The following is a 17445-nucleotide window of genomic DNA, read 5'->3' as shown; positions in this document are numbered from 1 at the left end:
AATTTGAGTGAAAACTATAAAATTGAAAAAAATAAAGGGTGCAAAATACAAAATTATTCTTGTATTTTTTCTTCTTTTTCTAGAAGATGAAAGAAAATGTAAATAAAAATAAAGAGATTTTCTATATTGACACCCTTTCAAGGTGTCAAATAATTTATGATCTTACTTTTTTTTTCCCCTTTCAATAGAGCATGTTTTTCTTTTCTTTTTTTCAATGAAGGTAAGCTATGCCATTTCACACTGATATTCAAAAAATATGCAAAGACAATAACAATTTTTGATACTTTATAAATGACAAGTCTCTTTCAAATTATTTGAAAAATATTTTTTTATCCTTGACTTAAAGAACTTTTATGAATAATATAAGAAGCAATCAAAAGAAAATTACAAATTCTAAATACACTTTCATTTAGATAGTCCTAAAACTAAATGAAATAATTTCACATTTTGTATAATCACATATATTGAATCTTGGTAGAAGTGTCTTTACAAATCTAAAAAACGTTACTTCAATTCAAAAGGCATTTTTGTAGATAATGAGGTTTTGTAATATGGGGATTCAATTTTTGCCCACCAACAGACAGAGTTGGGCTAGGCATTGCAAGTTAAATTTGATTTAAGATTCATTAATTTTATGATTTGGGCCCACTTGAATCGCTCCAAGTTGAATATCTAGAAAATGATCCTAAAATGGTCATGTGTCAAATTTCAGTCTCAAATTTAACAATTATATTCCGATCTAATCCGATCCATTGCATGGGTAGGGGCCAACACCTATCCCACGATTCCCATCACGTGCCACTAAAGAGAGGAAGAGGCCGAGCATTGAAGGTAAGGGAAAGAATAGGTGCTGGCCCTTGACCGTACATTCAGCTTGCATGTACCCAGCGGAGACAACACCTATTCTATGTATGTCCATTTCCCTTCATTTTTATAGTTCTAGATTTTTCAGTTTCTTGTGTTGCCATTTAGAAAACTTAAATTGGTCTGAAATTTAACATATTAATAAGGCTCTAACTATCTACAAAATTTCAGTCTCATCTAATATATCCCATGGTAGATCTAGGTGCTTCTTGTGAAGAAGATTTTGTTCTCATTTTACATAGAAGAATTAGGTCTTAAAAGAATTGGACCTTTGTAAAATTCACCCATCATAAATAAAAACTGGTAATGAGCTAATCATGCTATAAACAGTTGATCATCAGCTCATCACAATATTCGATTGGTCCTAGTCATGTGACCATCGGGCCACTACCTTCCACTGGAACCGCATACCTATTAATCGGTCGATGCTTGAACCCGATTTGTTTAGTAATTGGTTAGGCCGTTTTCGATCATCAATCGAAGTTCAGTGCCTACCGATGCCGGCCAACTTTTGACACCCCTAATCAGGGTTGGGAATCAGTTCTGTGTTCTGACCTGTAGGTGGGCCTGTTTGGGCCTCAGTGGTCGAACAAGAGAACAGATCGACGGCTTACTAACATGGTTCGGCCAACCACAGCTCGGAGGGCCAAGCCCAAGCCCAAGCCCAAGCCCAAGCCCAAGCCCCAAAGAGAAGTTAGGGCTCTACGAAGTTACCTGATGGTCATGGTTATTTTAGGTCGAGAGCCTCTTTGTTTATGTCTTCTGCGAGCGTTTCAGGTCGAGAGCCTCTTTATTTCTTCTGCGAGCGTTTTAGGGTTTGCAGAAGTTCTGCTTTGCATCGGCAGCCATGGCGGTCGTCGCAGCTCAACCAGAGGTTAAGCTTTTCAACAGATGGTCTTTCGAAGAAGTTCAGGTTTGTCTCATCATCAAGTCCTTCTGCAACTTCTAGTTGATGTGCTCGTTCTATCTTCTTTATCTCTAATGCATCACTTGCGACTTCCTTGAGGTTCTCTGGTGAAACCTTCAAGAGTATCAACCTCCCCAGGCTGTGTACTATTGAGGCTGATCTTTTGGTATTACATTCCTCCTCCAAGTAGCCCCACTTGATGGTGATTTGGAGTAGTTTTGAGCTTTGGTGATATTAGTTCAGAAGTCTCCTATTTCAGCCCCAAGTCACGAATTGAATGATTACCAGTTTTTTATCTAACCCTAAGTTTTGTCTGATATTTTGAGGATTACATAGGAACCCTAAGGAGAACAGTCGACCAGCTTGTGGAGGGTTTCTATGATTAGATCTGGGAGTTATCTGTAATCTATAAAAGTTTCATTTTTTTACATCCAACATATCTCTCAGTTCAGCTATAAAAAACTGACCAAGTTTTAGGGGTTTATTTGATCATACAAGAGCCCCATTTGATCGAAGCATTAGGCTATCTGAGCCCTGCCTTGAGAGATTCAGGTTACCCTAGTTTTGATCTAATTTAGATTTTACTTCTCAGTTATACTTCTGTCCATATCTGAGTCTACTATTTTCTTACTCTTTGTAGCCTATTGTTAGTATTATCAAAGGTTGATTATATATGTAATCTTCCTTACATCAACACATTTGGGTTGCATTTATCAATTTCTATGATTAGATATGATAGGTAATTTGTATGGAATGAAGGACCCCTATCATTTGCTTGCAGAATGATACCAACCAAGCAGTTGTTTAGTAAGGCTTTTCTTGCAGAATGATACCAATCGGCTCCCAGTTTTCCCTAATACTATTGTTGAGTATTGACAATTGTAAAAACCAACAAACTGAGGAAAAATTTCAAGACAAGTACCCTTTTTTATTCGAACTAAGTTTACCTGGTTTTATTTTGGAGAGAACAGGATTTACCCTCTAAAAAAACGATAAGCGTATACTACGTTTTTGCACAGAAAACTACTTCCCTTCCTTTAAATAAAATGGACAAGATGATAAACCAACAGCACACTAAATCACCCGTATGGGTAGCAATTTGCCGATAAGTCAATTGCAATATTACAAAATTAATCTTGACAAACATACTGGAACAATAAAAGTTATAATTACTTATTTCATTTTTTTTTTTCTGGTAATTATATATTAAGGGAAGAAGTGTGATGGAGGTTGCAGGTTAGGCGTGATGAGTTTACCTAAACAAAGAGGTAATTTGGGGATTTGAAAATTAAAGGGGAATATAAAGGGTAAAAGTCTAATTCTAGGGGAGTATACAAAGCCTATATTTACTCGGCCTATGATTGCTCAACATGTGAAAAAGAGGGGCAATTCAGGCATTTTAAACTAGTAACCGAGAAGGATATATAGAAGATTGAATATAAGGGAGTATCAGAAAAAAAGTTGAAGGTAGGGGAGTATCAGTAAGTGGTAATTGCGCCTTCAGGTAAATGTAGGCTAAGTGTAGGGTAGTCATAGTAATTGCCCCTACATCTTATGATTTCTCTCTTACTTTGCAGGTCATCTTTCTTCATGCATTGGTGTGTCTATGGTTGCTTCTCTGTTTTTCTCTGTTTTTACCTATTATGAAAGCTCTGGTAGACTAGAATGTAATTCACTCCTCTCAGTCTAGACGTGGTCTTGAAAGTTATGTTTATAATGTACAACCGGATACAGTTTTTCTTTTTGAAAGACCCTGATGTTGAACTTCTTCCTAGACCTCTCTCGGTGTGCTTCTACTTTGGGGTTTATACCAGGCTCAGGGTATAGAGTTTTGGAGGGGATCTGTGGTGTTTTACTTGATCCCATGTTCGGTCTTCTGATGTTACTAGAATGGCTTTTGGTTCTACTTTATTACTGCAAGACTAGGAATGCTGGTATCATTAATTGTTTGAAAACTTTTGCAGCTTGGGCTTTACGCTGGATTAATGGCAATAAATAATTTCAGGCCTGATTTTGGGGGCTGCGTTATGATGTGAATTGCTCTTGGTGGTCCTTATTGTAATTTCTCTGAACTTTTGTGCAGGTGGGTGATATTTCTTTGGTGGATTACATTGGTGTGTCACCATCCAAGCATGCCACCTACGTACCACACACAGCAGGGAGGTATTCTGTGAAGAGATTCAGGAAGGCCCAGTGCCCCATTGTGGAGAGGCTGACCAATTCTCTGATGATGCATGGACGAAACAACGGGAAGAAACTAATGGCTGTCCGGATTATCAAGCATGCTATGGAAATCATCCATCTCCTCACAGACTTAAACCCCATTCAAGTAATTGTTGATGCAGTCATCAACAGGTATATAGAAGGAATTTCTCTATTTCTGCACATTGCTCTATGTGCGTCAACTGTATCTTAGATTTTCATTTGGTTACTGTTTCTGTAGTGGGCCAAGAGAAGATGCAACTCGAATTGGTTCTGCTGGTGTGGTGAGGCGCCAGGCTGTCGATATCTCTCCTCTGAGGCGTGTTAACCAAGCAATATATCTTCTTACAACAGGTGCTCGTGAGAGTGCTTTTAGGAATATAAAGACCATAGCAGAATGCTTGGCAGATGAGCTCATCAATGCTGCCAAGGGCTCATCGAACAGGTAAAGAAACAAAAATTATTTCAGCTGATCATCTTAATATGGCCTTATGCTAGACAGTGAGGTGGTGCAAGCGATGACCTCAGTGCAGAGCAAGAAGATGAGGGAGTAAAACTAATAGAATGATTTGAACCAAAAAGAACCTTCGTAAGAAGATTATAGAATAGAATATAATGGCAGGAAATAAAAAGATTAGAAATAGAAATAAGAAAAGTAGAAAACTGGCCTGTAGCTTCAATTTTCAGATGGAAAACAGGTTGGCCCCTCAAAATAAAAATTGATTCTGAAGTTAAAACATGGTTATGCCCCACTAACCTCACTCCTTGCTGATCCCTATTGCCAATAATCTCATCCCTATTATTTTTAATTTGAAAGGTTGATTTTATGTTAACTTGGTATTCTATGCTTTTACAGTTATGCCATCAAGAAGAAGGATGAGATTGAGCGAGTTGCCAAGGCCAACCGATAAGAGGCATGTAGTTTACCAAGTAGACTAATGGCAACAGGGGTTCTCTTTTATTCTGCATCCTTTTTTATCGATTTCTTGCTTGGTTGATTATACATGGATTGCTCTCAATTTCTATGGTAGTAAATTTTGTTGCTAATTATGAGTTTTGGATTTTTTTTTTTGAATGTTTGTCGAATTCTATTTTTAAGAACAAATCAACTCGAATTTTCTTTCCTGCAAGTGCATATACATGAGCAAGGTCATGAATGATAGCTGTGGCTTGGTGAGAAATGTTCTTTCTGCAACCTTTATTTCGGAAAGGAAAGGATAGTGTGATCTTACTCTCTTTCAGGCCTAAGAGAGTGAACGTGTATCTCACCAGAAAGTGACAAGCAAAACTACATCGCTTACATTCAATTCTGAAATTATTGTTTAATATGAGTCCCCAGCTCACATGGTTCAATGGTGTGTTCTTTTCTGTAATATAATGCCTTCCTGACTGGGCTGTCCGGGAAAGTTGGGAAACCTTTTTTTTTTTTTGGTAGGAGGAAAGTTGGGAAACCATTCGTGTGTTTTTAACTTCTTGGTGAAGATGACGAATGGTAGGTTTCCATCCCTCAATAGTGCAGCTTTCAAGTATCATAATTAAGCCATTGATTAGTCATTTCGCTGGTTAGTTCTTGTAGGCCACACTCTGCTTATTCATACTTTTCGTACCATGTAGTCCTTTTGAACCTGTCGACTGGTTTGTTGGTCACTTGCGCATACTTCAACAACAATTAAGAAGCACCTCTTGTGATTTAATGTCATTGGGTCTAACCTTAAATATGCCGGCAATTATATGAATTCTATGGCTTCTATTACTTCTCTGAGTGGTTTCGGTATTTTTGGTTCGCAAAAATTTAGGGAGAACAACAATGGGACTTGGGTTCTGGAGAGTCCATACCAAAACGCATTTCAGTGGAGATGATCTCTCTTTTCTCACCCTCTCTAACAATCCTTTAAACGATGGGGCAAATAAATGACCCCAGGATCTCTAGCTTGCTTGGGGCTAGAAATTTTTTTAATGCAATTAAAGGCATACATCTAGAATATGGTATGTGGTTCATATAGAGAATCGTCTTCAGGGTGTGTTGTGTAATGGCTCAAACCTTGCAAACATCTGGTCTATCAATCTTCCAACAATTATTCTATAGCATGGCCCTTTGCCAACATTGGGCCAATGAGAGTGTAAGGAAGCATCAATTTCTGTCTTTCGTGAGGGTCCTTGTGATCATTTGATCCCATTATGTCTGGTTGCAGGTGTCATATTGCCACTCAGACTTCTTTTTCCCAAAGGTAAAATATAAGGAAATAAGAACCCTGTTTGTCTATCGTGCCCCACACTCAGACACAGCTGGATGTGAAAAGACCTAGTAGCCCCATGTGCATTAGGTACTTTTCACACTCAATTGTGTCTAGTGTGAGAATGCTAGGCAGGCAATGTTCCCTTGCACAAAATATAAATGGTATGCGGTGCTCTTGCACAAAATATAAATAGTATGCTGTGCTCTCAGATAGAAATATACTTATCATATTAATATTATGCAAAAGATATAGAGAAGATTACTCATGCTCCCTATGTGGGAGGATCAATCACAATGCAGGATTTTGAGAGGGCGTCGGGAAAAATATCTCCAAACTGAACCGCCATGTACCTTATGCAACTCATGGAGATTTTTATATTCACTTTTCTGGTGTTGGGCCATGCTGCCTGTTAGGAAATCCTTTTCCAAAAGATAAATATAAAAATCATTGTGAGGAGATTTTAGGATAGAGAACCTTTGCCCTATAACAAGATTTAACTTAGACAAAGAGTCCTAACTTTGACTTGGTCATTCAACAATTCAAGATGATCTATAGAGTAGAGAGAAGCAAGGGGAAGAAAAATGATTGGAAGACTTGAATAGCATATTATTCAAAACTTCAATGGCTACAGATTGTAATGGCAATGGGATGGGTCAGGGTCAGGTTTCTCTTGTATGATACCCGACCCTTCAAAACTTTGCAAAACCATCATCTCAGACTCAACTAGACCCGCAAATCATGCGTGGGAAACACATCACTGAGCTTACAAATCAACCAAGATGTGGATACCTGCAAGATGAACAGGTAAAGGTAGGTTGTAGGGGTGTCAATTTCCAACTCAAACCAGTTCAATTCAAATCGAACCAAATATTATCAATTTGGTTTAGATTTGGGTTGTAGGAAACGGTATGAACCGAACCCAAAAGAAATAACGATAAAAGGCAAGACTTTTTGTATTTTTCTTTACTGAAAAGAACCAAAACCACGATAACAGAGGAGGAGATCGATCAGGTTAAGAAAATAAAACCAAAACAGTTGCGGCAATGTATCATTTCTAGTGATTCAGAAAGCATTTAATAGAAGTCGCAGAAGGACAGACCTATTAGATGAATGAGACAAAAATGCACTTCACTTCTTCGAAAAACCATCTGTTGAAAAGCTCCACCTCTGGTCGAGCTGCGATGACCGCCATGCCTACCGATGCAAAGCACAAAACACAACTTCTGAGTTCTCTAAAACCCTAAAACGCCTACTTCGCAGAAGATATAAACAAGACAATTTATATTCCTATCTAATGAACTCTTCAGTTTATGAGGTTGGTTTTGCTGAAGGTACGTGCATGTTGCACTTACAGTCAAGGGCCAAGTGGCCAACACCTATTCTTTCTCATTACTTTAAATGTTCGGTCTCTTCCTCTCTTTAGTGGCACGTGGTGGGAATCGTGGGATAGGTGTTGGTTCAGTAGAAATGCAACCCTAAAAACGAGATAAAAAAAAATGAAAAAATAAAAACAAATAGTACACACAAATTTACGATTTGATGACATTGTCTATGTCTTCAGTGAGATGAGATCACTACTTCATTATCAATGGAGAATAGGGTTACAATGCGTGTCCTCACACCTCTCTCAGATTGCTTTTAGAGAAAGAGAGCCCCACTACAATTTATAGCAAAAAACCTCAATACTAGAAAGTATAAAATTGTCCTCACTAAATGAGTCCTAAAATATATAGCGGGACTACCGTTCTGTTGGAGGCCTACATCAGTACTCCTTGGATTAAACTGCGACGAAATACAAGACAACGTATACCAACTAGTCCCTGCCCGTACATGCAATGGATCTGACCTCTCTATGTATAGTTCTAGATTTTTCAGTTTCTTGTATTGCCATTTAGCAAACTTAAGACTCATTTAATCCACCCTGGTGGTAGAACTAGGTGCTTCTTGTCAAGAAGATTTTGTTCTCATTATACATAGAAGAAGTAGGTTCTTAAAAGAATTGCACCCTTGTAAAATTCACCAATCGTAAATAAAAACTGGTAATGAGCTAATCATGCTATAAACGGTCGATTATCAGTTCATCATAATATTCAATTGGTCCTCCACGTGTGACCCTGGGGGCCACTGCCTTTTGATGAGACCGCATGCTTATTAAGGTTGGTTGAACCCAACTTGTTTAGTAATTGGATAGGCCGGTTTCGGGCATCGATTGAAGTTCAGGTCGTGCCCATTGTTAGTTAAAACGGGAACGGCAAAAAAACAGAAGCGTACGGTACGGGTTTTAAACAGATAAAAACGTTGAATGGTACGGTCAAAAAAATAGGGAACGGCAAACGGACGGAAACGAACGGTACAAGTATTAAACGTGTAGTTTTCAAAAAAACGAAATCAAGAAAACGGTAGTATACTCATGCAATTTGAGAGATTCCCAAGATAAAATAACCCAATGGGTTACAAGAAAATGAGATGTTAGCTTTAGCTTCTCTTTACTCATTGGACTATAAGAAGATGAGATTTTTTCCCTATAAATAGTATGGAGTTAAAAATAAAAAACCAAATACCATATTGTCTTCACTCTTCACTTTTACCAATAGGTTTTTTTTTTTTTCATTATTATTTTTTTACAAAATTCATATTTTACCCTTAAAAAACGGATACGCGTTTAAAACGGCCGTTTTAAACGCGTTTTAAACGGCCGTTTTAAACGCGTTTTAAACGGATTCTTTTGCCGTTTCCCTTTTTTTCCGTATTGTATGGAAGCATACGGCAAAACGTGTTTTAAACGGCAAAAAAACGCAAACGCGTTTTAAACACTTTTAAAACGCGTTTTAACTAACAGTGGTTTTTACTCGTGCCTACTGATGCCAGCCAACTTTTGACACCCCTAATATTAAGGTTTGGGGATCAGTTCTGGGTTATGAGCTGTTAATCAGAGGGTGGGCCTGTTTGGGCCTCAGTGGCTCGAACAAGAGAACAGATCGGCCCCTTAATGACATGGTTCGGCTCATAATAGCTCGAAGGGCGGAGCCCGAGCCCGAGCCCAAGCCCAAAGGAGTAGCTCATGGTGAGGTATACGAGGGTCATGGTTATTTTAGGTCGAGAGGCTCCCTTTGTTTATTTCTTCTGCGAGCGTTTTAGGGTTTTAGAGAACTCAGTTCTGCTTTACATCGGCAGCCATGGCGGTCGTCGCGGCTCAACCAGAGGTTAAGCTTTTCAACAGATGGTCTTTCGAAGAAGTTCAGGTTTGTCTCATCTTCAAGTCCTTCTGCAACTTCTAGTTGATGTGCTCGTTCTATTTTCTTTATCTCTAATCATTTGAGTTCAATCATGCTAGTTGTCATGTTAGGAGTTGAGATTTAAGCGTTACATATTACATTTGTATCATGGTTAGGAGTTGAGATTCAAGCCGAGCAAACATAATCCGAGATTAGGAAATCCATGGTTTGATTGGCTGCAACACAACCCAAGGTCTAGGCTATTTTTGTGATAAATTAGGAGCTGGGAAGCTTGTTGGTTTGTATGTTCCAGCAGCCTATGATGGAGAAAAAAGGAGTTTGTTGCCAAGGGAAGAAAGCAGATGAATAGCAGGGAAAAACAGGAGAGCGCTGCAGAGAAGGAGCAGAGGATGAATCTTTCTCTTGGCTACAGATTCAAATCCAAATTTTGTATTCTATTTTATATGCAGAGGAAGGGTGTTACATGTATTTGAAGATCCAAAACAACAAAACACAAAAAAACTCACCCTTATCCCAACTATTGGAAGATAAAAAATAATAATGAAAAATTGTATCCTGCTAATATCTAGTTGCCTAAAATAAGTAAACTTAGAAATTACTATTATGATTCTCAATCTTAATAAAACCCCCAAACAGAAACTAAAAGTTTAGTTTGGGTCTAATGATCTTTGTATTTACATCACTTGGGAAAATAGTCTCCCTCATCGCTTTTTCTTCTTGCCCTGACTGTAGATCAGATCAAGGGTGCTACGATCCCATATCAGCTTATGGGGGCTGATCTCACATTGGTTTCCTATGGGAATTGATATGGGTTGATATGGTCTTGGGTCCCCTCTCCTTATAAGCCTATTTATGGGGTTGAGTTATTCCAAGACCGTAACAGTGGTATCAGAGCAGCCGATCCTCGGCCCAACCCATGCGCGGAAGCATCGATCTGGTGCTAAAGTGAGAGCCACTAGGAAAGGGCTACCTGCCGCCAGGCAGAAACCTTGGAGCAGAGTGAGAGCCGCCTAGAAAGGGCTATCTGATCCAGAGACGATCCCATATCATCTTATGGGGCTGATCCCACATCAGTTTCCCATGGGAACTGATGTGGGTTGATATGGTCTTGGGTCCCATCACCTTGTAAGCCGGTTGATGGGGTTGAGTTCTTCCAATACTGTAACAAAGGGTTGGGGGGTCTTCTCATATTCTTCTAGTTAGTCTTCCTTGACTGCCTCAGGAAAAAAAAAAGGGATAGAAAAAATAGGTGAAGGGGGAAAAGTCAAAGGGTAGACAACTCTATTCATATTTGAAACCTTTTTTGTAGTTCAACCATGGTTCAAGGAATTGGAATCTGCCAATTCGAATTGGAATTAGCATGACCATAATATCAGTCTTAGTCTGGATTAGAATTGAGGACATATGCCTTGGCTAGACTTGACACCAGCCTGACTAGCCCAGTCGGAATGACATCCCTACTGTTCAATTTCTTTGATATGGCTACAATGGGGTTGAGTTGAGATTAATTTGTGAAATTCCAAATCTGGTCTAAATGAGAGGAATCTAAAATGAAGAATAAGAAGAGAGATCAACCCCACCTTGTCTGCTTGCCAAAACGAGGTGACAGTGGTCACAGACTCACAATCACTATAAGGTATAATTAAATTAGCATGCATCTGTTGTTTTCAAGCTTGTCTGGTGTTTTGATGTGTTCATTGGATGAGATCTGTCTGTCTTTAGTTGAATGGAAGACAGAGAAGCAGAATATGAAGTTCCAAAGTACTGAAAGTCCTATCTCAAACTTAGTGAATTTTTAGCAGTTAACTATATTTGCATTAGATACAAAATTCACTATGCAGAGACCACATAGTCCAGCCCAACTTACTAGACCTTAATTAAGTTCGGTTCACTGTGCAGAGACCAGAGTCATAAATTTGGAAGTCCCTAACAGAGACTCAGCAACCATTCAACTCCCTTGTGGACAACAGAAGTGGGGGATGAATTGATGCCTTGATGGAGAAATTGAATGGAAATAGTATACAACAATCATACGTAATAAAGATTTATGTGATTCGATAAGATTATATATGTTTTACCGCGTGATGAGAACTGCTTTACTAACAATGGAGAATTAGGGTTATAATCACTTGTCCTCACACCTATCCTTATTTAGAGAATATTCTCACTACAAATTAATAGCGAAACATATATAGGTACTTACCGAAAAACCCATATAATCTTAGACCAATACAGACTAAAAGGAGCAACTCCTATGCCATTTTTTCAAACCATGCTGCAAACCACCATAGCCTTTCTCTTTGTTTGAACTGAGAAGAGAGAATGAGAAGTAGAACAGAAGGAAGAAGAGAAGAGGAGAGAGGAAATGGTGGAGGGTGAGGAAAAGAGAGAAGTACTGGTAAGAGAAAAAGAACAGAGAAGGGCATGGGTGATGGAAGAGGAAGGGAACATGAAAGCTAAGGGTGAGGGATTTTTTGGCATTTTGATTGCAGCTACTTGGATACGACTGCTGCTAATGTCAAGGTGAGTGAATTCCAGTGCTGTTGGTTCTTAGATGCCCCAACTTCATTGTTGGGTTCAACTTTGGTCTTTTCTGGTATCTAATCTCCCTTCCTCTGCTCTGCTCAGCTCAACTCAACTCTCAGATTTTTCCTTTGAGGAATTGTGTCAGTAGTTTCTGTGTATGTTCTCTTCTGGGTTTTGTTTGTTTTTTGGATTAACTAGTTGGGGATGGTTAGTGCATTGGAGATGCTATATGAGCAGGTAGTTGGGGCGAAGAAGCACACCACATGTTGGGTATCTACATGCAGTGATCATGGATCGTTCTGCTGTCCTGCTACACGATTTTTTATTTTTTGGGATTTTTTTTTGGGGGGGGGGGGTTGGGGGGAGCAAGGTTTTGAGAAGCAGAATCTAGAATCCTTCAGTGCTGATTCTTATCTGAATCAACCGGAATTGACCGGGACTGATCTGGTTCTTATTTTTTAAAATAGTGGGGTAGAATAGTATGTAGACTCGAATTCAGCAAATTCAGTTCATTTTGACCATGCACTCAAACCCATTGCAAGTAGTTTTCCTGGACAGATTAGACCACCCAACAATTGTGAGGATGTTCATTCAAGGGGAAGCATACCATGGAACTTGAGTTACATTCGAAGGACCTCCTATCATTTTCTTGCAGAATGATACCTACAAGGTAGTTGTTAAGTAAGGTTTTTCATCTAAGATACATCAGATAAATTTTTTTTTTTTTTTGTTGATCATAGTGAGTAGCTAGCAGTCTTTCGATTAGATTGACATGCCGTTGAGCCATGAATTTTTGTGGTTAAAGACTAATTTATATATAATGTACTGAGACATGGTTATGAAAATTTCCCACAATGATTAATTGATAAATAGTCCCTCCACTCAGATAGCATTGTAGAAATTAATTTGAAAAAAAAATTGGATATATGTCCAGCATTATTTAATGAGTTTGACTAATCTGATGAAATTATCATAATTTATCAAAATCACTATACTGGATCTAATTTGAAAGGTTTGCAAATTTACCTACATAGTCCTAAATCTTATTTAGTTTGACAAAAATATCGCAAGGTTGGAAAAAAAAACTTGACAAAGATTACCAAATATTCAAATTTGGTCAAATTATCTATATTCAAAATAGTATTTATTATTAACTGTTTGCGAGAAGCCATCCAAGTCCAACAGATCACAGTAGTCAGTAGCTAGTTTTTGCTCTTCATTCTAGAGTTCTAATTCGAAAGCATATGCTAAGCATAGTTTTTTATTGTTAATTTTTTTTCACCGATATTCAGAGATATACTTAATGCTGTTACCCTAACTTGGATTGATTGTGAAAGAGATCTGTGAATTTGATGTTCATTATACCTAGTATTATCCTTATGGGCACCATATGGAACATCAATAGCTTCTTTTCTGTTATTTATCACCAGGATTTGCGGTGCTTTTCTGGCTCTTAAATGAATAGGTTCACATTATTTTTCTCTGAGTTTCAAGTCATAGATTCTGTTCGACTTACTTTGGAGATGTCACCGGCTGATTGTAGTGATTATCTGTTCTAGAGGAGAATCTGAATAATACTGATATTTATGGCTTCTGAAATGTAAGTCATTTCTCTTGTATCATTCTCGTTTCATCGAAAGAGTAGTCATGATTGCACAATGTACAATGGTCCTTTAAGCGGTGCTATATTTACAGGTATTAAATTACATGTGAACTAGTTGTGCTGTGCTTGTGTGAACTTGAAGATGTTAATTTCAGACCTATTTTGGGGTTAGTGTCATGATGTGAATTGCTCTTGGTGGTCCTTATTGTAATTTCTCTGAACTTTGATCGTATTCTTGGGATTTTGTGTAGGTAGGTGATATTTCTTTGGTGGATTACATTGGTGTGTCTCCATCCAAGCATGCCACCTACGTACCACACACAGCAGGGAGGTATTCTGTGAAGAGATTCAGGAAGGCCCAGTGCCCCATTGTGGAGAGGCTGACCAATTCTCTGATGATGCATGGACGAAACAATGGGAAGAAACTAATGGCTGTCCGGATTATCAAGCATGCTATGGAAATCATCCATCTCCTCACAGACTTAAACCCCATTCAAGTAATTGTTGATGCAGTCATCAACAGGTATATAGAAGGAATTTCTATATTTCTGCACGTTGGTCTATGTGCGTTGGCTATATCTTAGATTTTCATTTGGTTGCTGTTTCTGTAGTGGGCCAAGAGAAGATGCAACTCGAATTGGTTCTGCTGGTGTGGTGAGGCGTCAGGCTGTCGATATATCTCCTCTGAGGCGTGTTAACCAAGCAATATATCTTCTTACAACAGGTGCTCGTGAGAGTGCTTTTAGGAATATAAAGACCATAGCAGAATGCTTGGCAGATGAGCTTATCAATGCTGCCAAGGGTTCATCGAACAGGTAAAGAAGCAAAAATTCTTTCAGCAGATCATCTTAATATGGCCCTATGGCTAGACAGTGAGGTGAGGCAAGGGATGACCTCAGTGCAGAGCAAGATGATGAGGGAGTAAAACTAATAGAATGATTTGAACCAAAAATGATCTTCATAAGAAGATTATAGAATATAATATAATGGCAGGAACCAAATAAAAAGATTAGAAATAAGAAAAGTAGAAAACTGGCCTGTAGCTTCAATTTTCAGATGGAGAACAGGTTGGTCTCCTGACTATCGTGAACCTACCTGAAGCCCATCACAATAAAAATTGAGTCTGAAGTTAAACATGGTTATGCCCCGCTAACCTCACTCGTTGCTGATCCCTATTTTCATCAATCTTAACGCTGTTATTTTAAATTTAAAAGGTTGATTTTATGTTTAACTTGGTATTCTATGCTTCTACAGTTATGCCATTAAGAAGAAGGATGAGATTGAGCGAGTCGCCAAGGCCAACCGTTAAGAGGCATTTAGTTTGCTGAGTACACTAATGGCAAGAGGGATTCTCTTTTATTCTGCATTCTTTTTTATTTACTTCTTGCTTGGTTGATTATACATGGATTGCCCCCAGTTTCAATTGTAGCAAGTTTTGTTGCTAATTATGAGATTTGGATTTTTTTGAATGTTTGTTGAATTCTATTTTTAAGAACAAATCTACTCGAATTTTCTTTCCTACAAGTGCATATACATGAGCATGGGCATGAATGATTACTGTGGCTTGCTGAGAAATGTTCTTCTGCAACTTGTGTTTCGGAAAGGAAAGGATAGTGTGATCTTACTCTCTTTCAGGCCTAAGAGAGTGGAGGTGTATCTCAGCAGAAATTGACAAGCAAAGATGCATCGGCTCTCCCTCTTACATTCAATTCGGAAGTTATTGTTTAAAATGAGTCCCCATCGCTTAATTGTGCTCTTGAATGCCGCAAGTGTGCACATATACGTGTCCATGATAATGCCAACGCGTGCCCCCCTAAGGGTGCCTAAGTGCATATGAAGGCAGTGCACAAGGCGGTAGTACCGCATGCAGGGCCGCACAATGTGCGTGCATGGTGGTAGGCATGGCTGCACTACCGCGCGAAAGGCAGCTGGCATGGACGCACAAGGTGTAGGCATAGCCGAGGGCAAGGTTGCACTAGCGCGCTAAGTATGCTGCGTAGAGGCAGGCTGTCACGCACATGGATGTGGGCGTCGCTGCAATACCGCATTCATGGTTGCACGCAACCTCGGCCACAGTTGGGGGTAAGGTTCCACTATCGCGCGTAGGGGTGCAGGCTACTGCGCGCACATGGCTGGGGGGCTACTGCGCGCACATGGCTGGGGGCAAAGGTAATAAGCTTAGTAGTCTATAGGTATTTAGAGGGAAAGTATTAATAGATACTACTAAAATAAGATGTAAGAACAAACAAGGCTGAAACAACAACTATAGAGGCGAGGCAAGAACTAGAACAACAACTACGGAAGTCAAAGCTGGAAGTAGACAATCTCAACACAGTAGAGATTTCTGAAATGAGGATGTTCGGGATTTCTTCACATCTTTATTAGAGCAAGGGTGAATCGAGCTTCCTGATCCCAAGAGACCAAATGTGAGATGGAACAACTAGGAGATCCCAAACACTACTAATTCCATCAGATTATTGGTCATTCGATAGAAGATTGTATATATTTAGTCAGTAATTTAAAATTTTGGTATGGAATTTGGTATGTTTTCAGTAATTCGATATAATTCGGTACATAAAAATATGGATATCGTATCATAGCGAAAAAAGAAAAAAAAAAACATTTTTTTTCATATTGAAACCATATTAAATCTTCTACGATATGGTTTTATATGGTAATTTAGATCGGTTGTGTCACACCCTAATTCTAGTAGATTCAACTTACCATTAGGAATATCGACGGTGTGAGTAAGACACGTAATTGTCTTACAAACCTATCAGGATCTTTGATAGCAGTACCTTCACATTATTATAATCTCACATCACAAACCAACATAAGCAGCGGAATTAGAGTATAGTAGCAGAATCTTAAATAAAATGGAGAATGTCTAATGATAATATAATAGCAATAACCGAGTTATTCTGTTACATTCGTCGATGACATATAATATAATCTCAAAAAAATATACAATCTATAGTTATACCCAAAAGTATCAAAGTATGATATATAATCTCACAATGTGGCGTAAGCACAGTGGTCGCAAGCACAGTCACTCACACCATACTCTAACCCAGAAGATACTGGGTCACTTGCCATTGGCACCACGGTACCTATATCATCATCTAAAAAAGAGTGTATGCGTGGGGTGAGCTTTCTAACTCGTTCAGTGAGGGGTGGAGTTAAGCACATTCAAGCAAGATAATAAAAGTAATAATTTATGATGCATGATTGTGAAAATTAAACACATAGTTCATGATTCTTGTAATGCAGTTCATTTATTTATTATCCATCTAACAATACAAACTAAGTCTGGTAAATGCTATTATAGCACATTAGGCTGGATACTTCATCTCTAAACTGCCATCGACTATGCAAGGATACAAACCCTAGCCGTGAATAGAAGCTGCTAGTCCTTGTATGCTTCCATTTTTGTAAAACTTTTTATTATCCGGTAGTTATGTAGTTCCCACTAAAATCAAACTAATTATATATTTATTAGGCTTTCGAATCAAATTATTGCCAAATGCCTTGTTAACAAGCTCTAGCCTTTACTCCATGCCCTTGTTAGTCCAAAACAGAGTGCTTTTATCCCCTCAAGCACGATATCCATGGTTTTAAGTATCTCCGATACCGATACGATACCCTCCGATACGTATCTTAAATTTAGCCGACCGATACGATACACATCGATACGATACATGAAATTTTTAAAATCCTTTCGTATCGATATATATCCTACAATACATATCAATATGCATCAATACACCACCAATACACATCGATACGATACGATATGCCTCAATACGACTATGAAAATTATAAAATTGAGGTGAAATGTATGTTTCGGTATGTATTGGTACGTATCGGTGA

The 17445-nt window shown here is 38.5% G+C and overlaps 2 protein-coding genes across 2 annotated transcripts; both read left to right on the top strand.

Moving 5' to 3' along the window:
- Positions 1-1610: 1610 nt before the first annotated feature.
- On the top strand, positions 1611-5108 carry LOC122061503 (40S ribosomal protein S5-like). Its single transcript, XM_042624781.1, has 4 exons — positions 1611-1777; positions 3855-4126; positions 4215-4418; positions 4830-5108. The coding sequence occupies exons 1-4, from the start codon at positions 1712-1714 to the stop codon at positions 4882-4884; spliced, it is 597 nt and encodes a 198-aa protein (XP_042480715.1). The 5' UTR covers positions 1611-1711; the 3' UTR covers positions 4885-5108.
- Positions 5109-9295: 4187 nt separating this feature from the next.
- On the top strand, positions 9296-15094 carry LOC122061502 (40S ribosomal protein S5-like). Its single transcript, XM_042624780.1, has 4 exons — positions 9296-9452; positions 13827-14098; positions 14187-14390; positions 14830-15094. Exons 1-4 carry the CDS (start codon positions 9387-9389, stop codon positions 14882-14884), a joined length of 597 nt encoding a protein of 198 aa, XP_042480714.1. The 5' UTR covers positions 9296-9386; the 3' UTR covers positions 14885-15094.
- The last annotated feature ends 2351 nt before the right edge of the window (positions 15095-17445 follow it).

The sequence above is a fragment of the Macadamia integrifolia genome, chromosome 14 (genome assembly GCF_013358625.1).
Source record: "Macadamia integrifolia cultivar HAES 741 chromosome 14, SCU_Mint_v3, whole genome shotgun sequence".
Classification (NCBI taxonomy): domain Eukaryota; kingdom Viridiplantae; phylum Streptophyta; class Magnoliopsida; order Proteales; family Proteaceae; genus Macadamia; species Macadamia integrifolia.
This window is presented reverse-complemented; position numbering and strand designations above follow the sequence as displayed.

What these genes read in the sequence shown, in the direction of transcription:
- LOC122061502 (XM_042624780.1), top strand. Translation starts at nt 9,387, where the DNA reads ATGGCGGTCGTCGCGGCTCAACCAGAGGTTAAGCTTTTCAACAGATGG. An exon ending in GTTGATGCAGTCATCAACAG is followed by an intron (nt 14,099 to 14,186) that starts GTATATAGAAGG and finishes CTGTTTCTGTAG; the next exon opens with TGGGCCAAGAGAAGATGCAA. An exon ending in GCCAAGGGTTCATCGAACAG is followed by an intron (nt 14,391 to 14,829) that starts GTAAAGAAGCAA and finishes ATGCTTCTACAG; the next exon opens with TTATGCCATTAAGAAGAAGG.
- LOC122061503 (XM_042624781.1), top strand. Translation starts at nt 1,712, where the DNA reads ATGGCGGTCGTCGCAGCTCAACCAGAGGTTAAGCTTTTCAACAGATGG. An exon ending in GGTCTTTCGAAGAAGTTCAG is followed by an intron (nt 1,778 to 3,854) that starts GTTTGTCTCATC and finishes ACTTTTGTGCAG; the next exon opens with GTGGGTGATATTTCTTTGGT. An exon ending in GTTGATGCAGTCATCAACAG is followed by an intron (nt 4,127 to 4,214) that starts GTATATAGAAGG and finishes CTGTTTCTGTAG; the next exon opens with TGGGCCAAGAGAAGATGCAA.